The sequence below is a fragment of the Nicotiana tabacum genome, chromosome 10, assembly GCF_000715075.1.
Source record: "Nicotiana tabacum cultivar K326 chromosome 10, ASM71507v2, whole genome shotgun sequence".
Lineage (NCBI taxonomy): Eukaryota > Viridiplantae > Streptophyta > Magnoliopsida > Solanales > Solanaceae > Nicotiana > Nicotiana tabacum.
The window spans coordinates 65397434-65410767 of NC_134089.1; the positions used below are offsets into that span (position 1 = coordinate 65397434).

At 40.3% G+C, this 13334-nt stretch overlaps 1 protein-coding gene across 1 annotated transcript; it reads left to right on the forward strand.

The window, feature by feature from the left end:
* The first annotated feature begins 7994 nt into the window (after positions 1 to 7994).
* On the forward strand, positions 7995 to 12828 carry LOC142165144 (uncharacterized). The gene is made up of 2 exons (XM_075223763.1): positions 7995 to 8102; positions 12220 to 12828. Exons 1-2 carry the CDS (start codon positions 7995 to 7997, stop codon positions 12826 to 12828), a joined length of 717 nt encoding a protein of 238 aa, XP_075079864.1.
* The last annotated feature ends 506 nt before the right edge of the window (positions 12829 to 13334 follow it).

Sequence of the window (13334 nt, forward strand, 5' to 3'; positions counted from 1 at the left end):
TTCATCGTCCTCGGGGGTCTGTATGCTTTTAAACTTGTCATAGGTGGAGTGTATGGGGCTTGGTGCCTCCTGGTAAACTGCGAACATTTCTTTTGCCGCATGTTGTTCTCCTTATATGGTTATTATGCCATCTTTCATTGGAAATTTTATCATCTGGTGTAGCGTTGACGACATCGCCCTCATGCTGTGTATCCACGGCCTGCCAAGCAACGCGTTATACCTCATGTAACCAACGATGATGTGGAACTTGGTATTCAGGACTGTGCCGGACATGTCTACCGGGAAGACGATCTCTCTTTTCGTTATTTCGCCGGCCATGTTGAAGCCGTGGAGGACCTGGGAGGCGAGTACGATTTGATTGAGCAACCCAAGTTGTTTTACTAACTTTGACCTAATTACGTTGCCCGAGTTGCCTGGATCCACGAGCACACGTTTAATTTGAACGTTGTAAAATGAATGAAATTACCAGTGCGTCGTTGTATGGTTCTGCCAAGGTCTCTAGATCCTCCTCACTCAACGCGAGGGTATTTTCGGTCATGCAGTCTCGGATTTGAGCGTCGATTGCGGCGGACATTTTTATCTATTTGATCAAGGGTCCTTGGGGAATGTCGGTCCCCCCGACAATCATATGAATGACATGTCGAGGAATCTCTCTTTTTGCCCAGGTTGGATGTTTCCGAGTTTCCCGCTGAGTTTCTCGGTGTGCTTCCTGGTTAATGTGAGGACCAGAATCAACACTTCGGGCGTCGCACGAGGTTGTACCCTTGGGAATCGGCTCCGGTGTGTTCTAAGGGTTTCATGGTGGCACACCCATACCTGGAGTAACTGTGCTGCCTTTCCCACAATTTTTGAGGCTGTTGTTTTCGAGCACACTCACCGGTTTAAACATTTTGACCTACAATCAAAGATCTTGGACAAGAAAAAGTGTGAAAGATAACTTTCATCGTGTAGTAAAACCATCAAGAAAATAATCACTATTATTCTTAGCCCCACGGCGGGTGCCAAACTGTTTACTGTGAAAATGGTAATAATAATTAAATTTGACTTAGTGGTTCTAAAAATACATGATCTATTTTTGTGCTAGTCGTTAGGCAGTTGATGCAATGTGTAAGACTTAGAAACGAAATAAGAGCTTAAGTACGAGGTGTTAATTAAACTGAATCGCTGTCCATCGGGGCCTCGAGCTTGCCTATTCGAGGGCCTCAAGGTCGAGTCTGAAGCTCGGCCGGGAGCTATCGAAGGCGATCAATGGTGAATAATAGTTATAAACAGATGAAAGGCGGCTCTTTATAGCCAATAATAAGCAATAAATGATGAACAATAAGTAGAACACAATAAATATGGGCGATAAATAAGATAACGAATAAGAGAATGTGTTAAAGAGTAGAGAGAATATTCTAGTATATTTAGTATGGAGCAACAGATGTTTACAAGATGATAAGGATCCCCTTTATATAAGAGGGAGAATCCCAACATAGTACAAATGCATTAATTACAAAAATATGGGGATGGGACAGCTAGTTGACACCATGATTCGGGTCTGAACTTAGCTCACTAGACTTTGTCAGCCCTAGTTGTGCGCCTTGGAAACTCCTTACTTTTCCATCATAGCCGTTGGTCTTCTTTGCCCCGAGGTCGAGTGTCGATAGCCTTCGAGGGTGATCCTAGACTGTAGTATCGAACCTTGTGAAATATGCTTACGAGGCATCATAACATTCGATAAAATTGGACTCTCCAATTTTACCGTATACATAATTGAAATCTAATTGATGGTTGTTTATACTTTATTTGACTTCTTAACCTGAAACCTTTGTGAGACTATGAAATTGCTTTATTTATGTTAATCCTCATGCCTAATCTGGTATTTATCTACAAGTCATGCTTGGCCTAATAATTGTGTCCAACTTGAATGATCATCATGTTTACCTATTGCTTATGGGTTTCTCTCATTGTTGAGTACCATCATGCCAACCAACTCATGCATTCCAATAATTTAAATGTGATCAATTCCTAATGGTGTGATAGCCAATTGTGAGCTTAATATATGTTCCATGTTTGAATCAATCCTGTGTTGCTTGATATCCCTTCTAGGCTATAAACGAAAGGCAACACCTAGCCCCTTTAGGTGACAATTAGTGGGTAATGTTTGAACTTGTACTCTTTTATTTTGACCTATAATAACTTGTAATAATAAACGACTGGGGATTGGTATTGCATTAGTTCGCATGATTACTTTTATGCATTTTTAGATAATATGCCCATAGGATGCAACCATGTAATACATTTGATAATCGTGATACCATGGCTATAAGGTTTAATGATTAACCAACGACTTTATATCATTTTTTACTACTTCACTTAGATAGCATGCCTATAGGGATAAAACTATGTAAAATCAATTTCAATCATCAACTACTAGATATCCTGCCTCTAAGATACTACTACCTATCTAAGAAATTTGTCTATAAAATCAGCGCTGGTAATGCATGATTCTGGACCATTTTACTTCCTCATTGCATAAAAGTTCTAGAGATCATGCTTATAGGTTTGTAATGCCCTGAATCTGCAAATCTGTTGACTGTACGTTGCCAAAAACAAAATCATCTAGGAACCTTGCCTATTGGAGTGATGACTATAAGATGCCTCAATTATGAAATTATCTACTGCATAACCTTAAAATCTGGTTGTGTGCCTTTATTGTTATTTATGGAGGCTAACTTGGGCCTTTAATTGTCTTTACATGAAGTCCTATCTGTTTTGAATGTCGCTTAGTTTTATCATTTTTGAGAAACCTAAGTTTAGTCTAGAAACACCTAATAGTAGGTCTAAAGCCTCCTAGACCATAAGCATGGGATGGGTAGTGCATGCATAGGATACAATTTAGAATTGAATTAGAACGCCTTTAAGTACTTCAACATAGTAATTGGGTAGCAGGATATGATAGTCTGTGCCCGCTGGGTAATATGAGCAATCCCTTATCTTAAGGGAGTTGCAAAGTATTATTTATGTTGCACGGGGTGATTCTTTAGGCTAAGAACTAACCCATCCTCTTTCTTTCCTATATATATATATATACACTTTGTTATTTAACATAGATGCATGTGTTGTATCCTTGTAATCATTAAAGATTTGTACCAATTCCCAATATGTTATGATAAGACTCTCGACTTCTATATTTTCCTTTGTTTATTTGTTCACCTAGCCTAATTATATAATCCACATAGTCTAAAGTTCGCCCGGGACCCATAGTTGTGGACCTCGAAGAGTGCCTAATACCTTCACTTTGAGGTAATTTGAGCATTTGCCCGATCTTTGGTGACACAGACTAGTTAAAACAGAGTTATTTGCAAACAAGTGTCCTATCGCACCTTAAAATCGTTATGTTTCGACTCTTCTCTTTAATACCTTCCTTTAAAAGAGTTGTCATACGTCGAAGCCCTCTTTTGCGAGAAAATGGGGCGTGACAGCATGATGACTTTGCTAGGAATTTACACTTAGGCACTTACCATAATGAAATTGACTCATGTGAATTACTTTCTTTGTTACATGCACATCTCTTCCCTTCTTCACCTTTATTTGTTTAAATTTGCTATGAAATGCACATCCCTTCCCCTATTCACCTTTATTTGTTGTGACATGCACCTCCCTTCCCATGTTCACCTCTATTTGTTTAAATTTGTTGCGACATGCACGTCCCTTCCCCTACTCACCTTTATTTGTTTAAATCTTCTATGACATGCACATCCCTTCCCCTATTCACATTTATTTTTTATGACCGCTCTTCATCTTGCCTAAAACTGCTATATCATGCCTACTTCCCTACCTTGTTATTACATTCCCGCATATATTTATGAACTAAACTGACTTCCTCCTTTTGTCTTTCTTCTCTATTATTTCCATATTTTCTTTTGCTATCTTATTTACTGCTTTTACATATTTCATCATTCAAATACTTGGCAACGTGTTATTATTTTTGCATACTGCATGCTCCACATCATACTCCACTCGTGCCAATTATCAACATAGTGGTGCTTGATAAGTGTCCGCACTCTTCCAAAAATTACTCTTTTTAAATTGGAAAGGCTTATTTACGGTAGACTACTCAATAAGTGGTGCAATCGATTGTCCTATGTCTTTCCCTCTCAAGTTGTCCACTTGGGAGTACCAGTCTAGATCATTCTAGAAATCCTACTCCATCTTGAAATGTACATGCATCATGCTTAACCTAGTACGGGTTAGAGTGTTATTAAGTAAATACCCGCTAAGATAAACCTTGTCCAAAGTCCGACGAGATTTCCATAATCCCAATGGACACCATCATATTATGAGCATTACTTGGAGAAAACATGTCAACATGTTGATCATTATTGCATAAATAGTCAAATCTTGAGGGGAAAGAGCTAACTTTTATTTGTTTGCAAAAAATTAAGCATGGTGGAATAACCTTGCACCCTGTGACAACAATCCTGTGAGGAGGGTATTGGGTAACGAGCGTTATGGGCATAGCAAGTCGTATCATCTTCATCATGATGAACTTTCCATTACGTCCTTGGGTTAGACGTGCCGTCGGGTTTATGTTTTCATCGTCTGCTTCTTGGGGTTATTGATATTTCCAATGAAAGGAGGAAGGATTCATACTCGCTTAGCCATGATCGCTAGGACCGTAATGGAAGGCATCAAGGGACAAACTTATACCATCATCCCTATGATCTTAGCTGAGATTTACCACGATCTAGATCGGTGCAAATGGGGATTTGGACACTTTGAAGGTTGTAATCTGTTACTACAAGTATGGTTGCTCGAACAATTTCATAGGGGATAATATCAACAAGAGCTTCTGCGATGGCCGTTGAATCACTACATAGCTTACCATCACCCAAAGAAAATGACGTTTATCCCAAATAGGTTTGCACATCCTGGAAATGCTATAAGTTGGGTGCGTTTCTTCAGCAATCTGATAGGCGAGTAGGTATATTGGATGTTTGAGTGGTTTCCTAGCATTGAGTTCATTATCAGGTCAGGAGGGACTACTCATTTGTTACTGATCGGGTTGTGAGGCATCTATCCTTATGCTCCTATAAGGGTAATGAGACAAGCAGGAAGAAAACATGTCATATCACGGGTTTCCAACTTAGTCCAGGACAAGGAAAACTTCGAAGGAGATGTCATTACATTCAAGTTCGAGGCACAACATATGTGGAACCAAAAGATCATTGTGGAAAGAGAAACCATTGAGCCGAACAGGTATCATGCCGGTCATGTGTACTACTATCCATCGTGGTTGGTGGACGATATAGCAGGAGACGTCAAGCCAGGAGTCAATCTGAAAGACAGGATCGTAGATGACGCTGCTGAGGCACATGTTAAGTATAGAAGGCTATGCAAAAGGGTTTTCGAGTCTGAAGCTAAACATCTAGAATAACACAAAGTGAACATGGAGGCGATAAAGGAATTGAAGGAGATTGCCACTAAGTCAATGGAGAGATTGGAATACTTGGAACAAGGATTGATAGAGCTCGAGGGAAGATAATAAAGAGACTCTCATATTGTCAAAGCACGGATGGCAATGAAGGAGGACATCTAGCAAAGGCTTACTTACTGTTGGATATGCGCGATCTGGGGAGCCTGATTGATGGGGTCAAAAAAGCCAAGAACAAAGAAGGTCCTTCAATGACTAAGTAGACTAGGAAATAATGTTCTTTACTGCTTTCTAGCTTAGCATTATATTTTGGTTGTAATAAGGCTAAATATCATTAGTAACTTTATTATTATTATCGGCTTAGTAAAAGTTTGACTCCTTTTTTGCATTAATGAACGCAATTATTGCCATCGATTTTCTCTAAGTCTATCTATCGCTTAGGCCTACCTCAGGTACAACAAGGTCCCCAAATTAGGACGCGAATCATTGCATGACTCTGTGTAATATGTTTAAATATCGCAAATACTCTTTTAATATTCCTTAATAACTTGGTTACCTTTTGCTTTTTCTTTTCTTTTGATTATTCCCATTCCCAAAGGTTGGTTTGTGCATACTGGCATTGTCAGCATATCACCACTAGATCCAAAGGTCCTCCACCTTCTCCTCCAGCAAGCGATCCTAGAGGGAAAAGCAAAGGAAAAGGGAAAATGGATGATTTGAGTGGTATTAGGAAAGACCTACCATGGTGGAAAACGTTGAAACTTCAGACGGCCGAAGCACTCCAGCACAGAATGAGTTGGTCTATATCTGAAACAAAAAATCATGGAACTACAAGGCGAGCTTGAGCAGGTCCAAAATTCGGCAAACCTCTCCCTCACTTTCAATGTCCCGGACATTAACCAGAAAAATTCAACTACCTAGAACCAAACACCACCGCAAAATACCAAAACCAAAACCCATCACCAAATCCTTATGCACCATACTAGTATCCCGCACCTCCCCATAACCTTAACCTGCCACCAGTACCAACCCCTCAACAACACCACCACCATCCAACTCAATACCCACAAACCACTACTTATCACACTCCCTAGAATGCACCACAACCTACTCCTGATCCCCAAAGCATGACCAATGACCACCCTTATACCCAAGTTCCCGGAGTCCACCAAAGTAATATAATATATAAGGAAACTTTACCCCTACCCCACATCAAATGCTATACATACCCGAATCGACCGAGAAAGATCTGCTCAATAAGAACATGGCAGAGGAACTCAAGAATCTCACTGGTAGAGTTCAGAGTGTTGAAGGTTGTAAAGGCATTGAAGGTCTGAAGTATGAGGACCTGTTTATTCAGCCGAATGTGGAATTACCGGAAGGTTACAAAGCTCCCAAGTTCAAAATGTTCGATGGAACTGGTGATCCGTAAGTGCATCTGAGAACGTATTGTTACAAATTTTGTAGTAGGCAAGAATGAAAAAATCCACATGAAACTGTTCATGCGAAGCCTCACAGGAGATGCTTTTTCTTGGTATATTAGTCAAAACCCAAAGAAGTGGGTTAATTGGGTAAGTATGGCGTCAGACTTTATGGATAGATTCAGGTTCAACACAAAAAATGTGCCAGATGCTTTCTACATTCAAAACCTCAAGAAGAAGCCGACAGAAACCTTCTGATACTTGTTGGAGATCAGAAGCCATGAAAGTAAGGCCAGCACTTGAAGAAAAACAAATCAACAAGTTCTTTGTTAGGGTTCAAGACCTGCAGTATTACGAAAGGTTAATGGTTTTTGAAAATCACAAATTTTCCTATATCATCAAGCAAGGAGAAAGAATAGAAGAAGGAATTAAGAATGGAATGGTGACCAATTTCGAGGCACTGCAGGCCGCGAATAATGCTTTGCAATCAGGAGGCATTTCGAAGAAGAAAGAAGTAGGTGCCTTGATGGTAGCCCAGGGTCCCAAGTGTCCTCTCACATACATCCATATACCAACATTCACCCTCTATGATACCAATAGCCTGATACTACCTACCTTGCCAATAATACCTAACCTACATATTATCATTCACCACCACCTGCCCCAAAAATTACAAGAAATTGCATCCAAATTTTGATTGTAGATCGCCAAGACAATACACCCCTATTGCTGAGCCTATAGACCAACTGTACGAGAGACTAAAAGTTGATGGCTACGTTACTCTCATTCTTGCCGCTGTTATGGATAATTCCTCCTAGTGGTTCAACCCCAACAAAACATCTGCCTATCATTCAGGCATAACGAGTCATACTGTTGGTGACTGCCACACATTGAAACATAAGATTCAGACGTTGATCGATACTACCATCATACAAGCGAAGGAAGATGCACCAAATGTTCGTAACAATCCTCTCCCGGATCACAGAGGTGGGGAAGTAAATGTGATAAAGACTGATGAAGAATGGGATTAGAAAGGGTCCAACGGACTCATCCGAGAGGGGGATGCTCCTAAAACATCTCCAGTCACCCTCACACTAGTTGTGGTACAGACCCAAACACTGTTTGAAGTCGAGGTAACTACACCCTTCACTGTAATGGTATCTCCCACACCATTCTACAAGTCTGATGCCATCCCATGGGACTATGTTGCGGAAGCAAAAAAAAAGGAAAAGCAAACATGGAGGAAACAGATGTGGCACAAGGTATGACTAGAACTAGCAGAGATTATACACTCGAGAACCTGGGCGGAACAAGCAAGGAAGCCGCATCTAAATCGCCTATTGTCGAGACTGGCACTGATAATCTTTGGAGAAAAGTACAAGTGAGAGAGTACTCTGTTATTGACCACTTGAACAAAAATCCTGCTCAGATATCCATCTTGTCGCCACTACAAAACTCAGACACACACAAGATTGCTTTGATGAAAGTGTTGAGTGAAGCTTATGTACCCACCGACATCACTAGTGGAGAGATGGCTAACATGGTCAGACATGTATTGAAGAGCCACAAGATCACTTTTCATAAAAATGAATTATCACCAGAAGGACTGAGTCACAATAGGGCGCTACACATTACAGTGCAATTTGAGGATAAATTCATCACCAGGGTCTTGATAGATGGGGGTTCAAGTCTTAACAGATGCCCATTGACTACTCTGAAGAGAATGGGTAAGGTCTTGCACGAGATATGGATGGGAAGCATGAATGTGAAGGCATTTGATGGATCTTAGAGAGACACTATTGGAGAAATCAACCTCAGTCTACAGATGGGACCGACTTGGTTTGATGTCGAGTTCTAAGTGCTAGATATATCTGCTACTTACAACCTATTGTCGGGACGACCGTGGATACATGCTGCCAAAATAGTGGCTTCAACCTGCATCAAGCTATAAAGTTTAAGTGGAATCATCAGGAGGTGATCATTCATAGAGATGGAAGTAACCCCATCTACACTAATCAGAGTGTTCTAGCCATCGAAAATAGAAAGAAACTGGGCGGAGCAACAAGATAGAAAGCATACTGCTATGGACGGGGTATGAACCCGGCAAGAGTCGGCAAAAATCTTCAAGGGATCACCAAAACCGTACAACCACAACGTCATGGCACGACTTTTGGACTTAGATATGAATATACCTGGAAGGAACACTAGAATTGGTCACCACCATGGCGTGGTCCTTATTATCTACTGGAACAACCGGTACCACCTTTACACCAGACATTCCATCAAGGTGACATGATGTGGGTATCTGAGAAAGATGAAGTTTTAGCTAGCATGAGGAAATTTTTTCTAGATGAAGAAGATATGGACTGCAGACAATTGTTGAGAAGGAGGAGGAGTAAGACCTTACCATTCAAACCATGGAGAAAGGAGCTGTTCTCAAGAACTGGACCGCTGCACCATCCCGGGCCTATCGAGTTCCTGGGAAGCCTGGAAATTAGCATGAAATACTTTAAAAAATAGTTTTGAGTATTTGAGATGTTTTTCAGTACTTTGTTTTGAAATAATTGCTCGAGACATCGAGCCGCACTTGTTGACGTTTTTAAGATTTTATCAATGCATTACTACTTTTCGTATTTATTATTATTTTTACATTTTCATTTCAGCATTATTATTATCTATTCCGATGAACCTACGACTGTGACATGTAACGAGACAATGGAACATAAGGATAGTGATTCAGAGGATGTACAAGATGATATAAATACCTAAGGAAATCGTCAGAGAAGTAGAAAACTTTGAAAATAAACCAAAGTCTAATTTGGAGGAAACTGAGGCCGTTAACTTAGGGGATTCCGAAATGGTCAAGGAAACACGTATAAGCATTCATCTATCATTGTCAGGGAAGAAAGAGTATATCAAATTCCTAAAAGAGTATGCAGATATCTTTGCATTGTCCTATGATGATATGACTGGTTTGAGCACATCCATAGTGGCTCACAAGCTACCCACTAATCTCATGTGTCCACTGTTAAAGTAGAAGCTCAGAAAGTTCAAATCGGATATGAGTTTGAAGATAAAAGAAGAGGTCACCAAGCAAATCAAAGCAAATGTTCTCCGAGTAGTCGAATACATGACTTGGTTGGTCAACATTGTGCCAGTTCCGAAGAAATATGGGAAAGTTAGAGTATATGTCGATTATCGAGATCTGAAGAGAGCAAGTCCCAAAGATGATTTCCCATTGCCCAACATACACAAACTAATTAACAACTGCGCCAAGCGTGAGGTCCTATCCTTTGTGGATTGCTTCACAGGATACCATCATATCTAGATGGATAAAGAGGATGCCAAAAAGACAGCCTTCATAAACCCATGGGGAATATAGTATTACAAAATGATGTCGTTTGGTCTGAAGAATGCTGGAGCCACCTACATGAGAGACATGACAACCATCTTCCATGATATAATAAAAAGGAAATAGAGGTGTACATAGATGACATTATCATCAAATCTAAAAGGAGTTCAGATCACATAGCAAACTTGAAGAAATTTTTCGGTCGGCTTCAAAAATACAATTTAAAGTTGAATCCTGCAAAATGTGCCTTCGGTGTCCCTGCTAGAAAGTAGTTAGGGTTCATCGTCAGTTGTTGAGGGATTGAGGTAGACCTATCAAAATTCAAAGCTATCCAGGACTTGCGACCTCCAAAGAATAAGAAAGATGAGATGAGTTTTTTAGGGCGCCTCAATTACATCAGCCACTTCATAGCACAATCAACCGTGATATGTGAGCCAATCTTCAGAATGCTGAGGAAAGATGCTACAACAAGGTGGACTGAAGAATGCCAGAAAGCCTTTAACAAAATCAATGAGTATTTATCTAAACTGCTCGTTCTGGTCCCACCTGAACTAGGAAGTCCTCTGTTGTTTTATTTGTCAGTATTAGATGGGGCTTTTGGTTGCATTTTGGGACAACATGATGAAACTAGAAGAAAGGAGCAGGCAATATATTATCTGAGCAAGAAATTCATGCCTTATGAAGCCCGACACTCTTTGCTGGAACGCACCTACTGTGCTTTGACAGGGATAGCTCAGAAGGTTAGGCATTATTTTTGTGCATACACTACATATCTCATATCAAGGATGGATCTGCTAAAATATATCTTTCAGAAACCCATGCCTACGGGTAAGTTAGCAAAGTGGAAAATATTGCTGAGTGAGTTTAACATCGTCTATGTAACTCAAAAAGAAGTCAAAGGGCAAGCATTGGCGGATCATCTGGCAGAAAATCTCGTAGGCGGAGAATATGAACCATTGAAAACGTACTTTCCTAATAAGGAGGTGTCATTTATTGGAGAAGATATCACCGAGGCATATGATGGTTGGAGGATGTTCTTCGATGGAGCAGCAAATTTCAAAGGAGTAGGTATCAGAGCCGTCTTAGTATCATAAAATGGTCAACACTATCCGGTATCCGCAAAACATAGATTTCCATGCACCAACAATATGGCAGAATATGAGGCCTACATCTTAGGAGTTAGGTTGGTCATTGACATGAATGTTCAGGAGCTGCTAGTAATCAGAGATTCAGATCTTTTAGTGCACCAGATTCTAGGGGAATAGGCTACGAAGAACACCAAAATATTGTCATATTTGCACTGTGTACAAGAGTTGATCAAGAGGTTCACAAAGATAGAGTTCAAACATGTTCCAAGGATTTAGAATGAGTTCGCAGATGCGTTAGACACTTTGTCTTCCATCATACAATACCTAGACAAGAATTTCATTGATCCTATCTGAATAGGGATACATAAGCAGCCGACTTATTATGCTCCTATTGAAGAAGAGATTGACGGAAATTTGTGGTTCCACGATATCAAGAAGTACCTGGAAACGGGAGAATAAAAAGAGATTGATACCCATATTCAGAAACGCACACTTCGAAGATTAGCCTACCATTTCTTTCAAAGCGGGGGAATTCTGTATAGAAGGACTCCTGACCTGGGATTAGTACGGTATGTCGATACCAAGGAGACATCCGGATTGCTCGAGGAAATACATGCCGAAACATGCAGACTGCACATGAATGGTTTCATCTTCACCAAGAAGATACTAAGAGCTGGGTATTTCTGGATGACTATGGAAATATACTGCATCAAGTATGTTCAAAAGTGTCACCAATGCCAGATACATGCTAACATGATATGAGTAGCACCCAATGAACTCAACACAACAAGTTCATCTTGGCCTTTCTCCGCATGGGGTATGGATGTCATCAGTCCAATCGAACCCCTTGCTTCAAGCGGGCATAGGTTCATTTTGGTTGCCATATACTACTTCACAAAATGGGTTGAAGCTGCATCTTACAAAGCTGTAACTAAGAAGGTTGTAGCGGATTTTGTTCAAGACCGTATTGTTTGTCAATTTGGAGTACCAGACTCAATCGTTACCGATAATACCACCAATATCAACAACGATTTGATGAAAGCCATGTGTGAAACATTCAATATCAAGCATAGGAACTCCACAACATACATGCCACAAATGAATGAAGCCGTAGAAGCTGCCAACAAAAATATGAAGAAGATATTGAGGAAACCGGTGGAAAATTACAAACAATGGCACGAGAAACTGCCATTTGCTTTTCTTGGATATCGTACCACAATTTGCATATCAACTAGGGAAACTCCCTACCTACTGGTCTATGGTACTGAAGTTTTTATTCCCGCCAAAGTGGAAATTCCTTTTTTAAGAATCATACAAGAAGCTGAGCTCAGTGATGCGAAATGGGTACGAAGCCGGTATGAACAACTAGCTCTCATTAAAGGGAAAATAATGAATGCGTTATGTCACAATCAACTCTACCAGAACAGAATGGCAAGAGCATTCAACAAAAAAGTCAGGTCAAGGCAATTCACACTAGGGCAATTGGTGCTAAAGCGAATCTTCCCGCATCGGGATGAAGCCAAGGGGAATTTGTTACCAAAATGGTAAGGTCCTTATATGGCTCGCTGGGTATTAATTGGAGGAGCACTTATACTCGCAAAAATGGACGGAGAAATTTGGCCAAAACCTATCAATTCAGATGCAGTCGAGAGATACTATGTTTAAGATCGTTTCCATTTTCTATTTTTGATGTAGCTGAACTACGCTTGACCCGATTCCCATTTAAGAGGGGATACGTAGGCAGCCCTGTGGTTTGGTCACATCCTAATAAAATATACATTTCCCCCATGATAAAAAAAAATGGGGCAGGATCTCGAGTTTGTCTGATTTCATCACGTTTGGGACAACCAAAGAATGTGTTGTTAGAAGTATGCACTTAAACTGGGGCAGAATTTTGTGGAGGACCCTCAAAATTCTAAAGCAAGGAGGTTGTAATGTCTCTAAATGCATCACAGTCACCAGTTCATCTGAATTATTTGATCTCGCGCACTATCATATATTTTGAACAACTACATTTCTACAAATAATTTGTCAAATGCATACATTCTTTTTGA

What these genes read in the sequence shown, in the direction of transcription:
- LOC142165144 (XM_075223763.1), top strand. Translation starts at nt 7,995, where the DNA reads ATGGTATCTCCCACACCATTCTACAAGTCTGATGCCATCCCATGGGAC. An exon ending in GGAAACAGATGTGGCACAAG is followed by an intron (nt 8,103 to 12,219) that starts GTATGACTAGAA and finishes GTAACTAAGAAG; the next exon opens with GTTGTAGCGGATTTTGTTCA.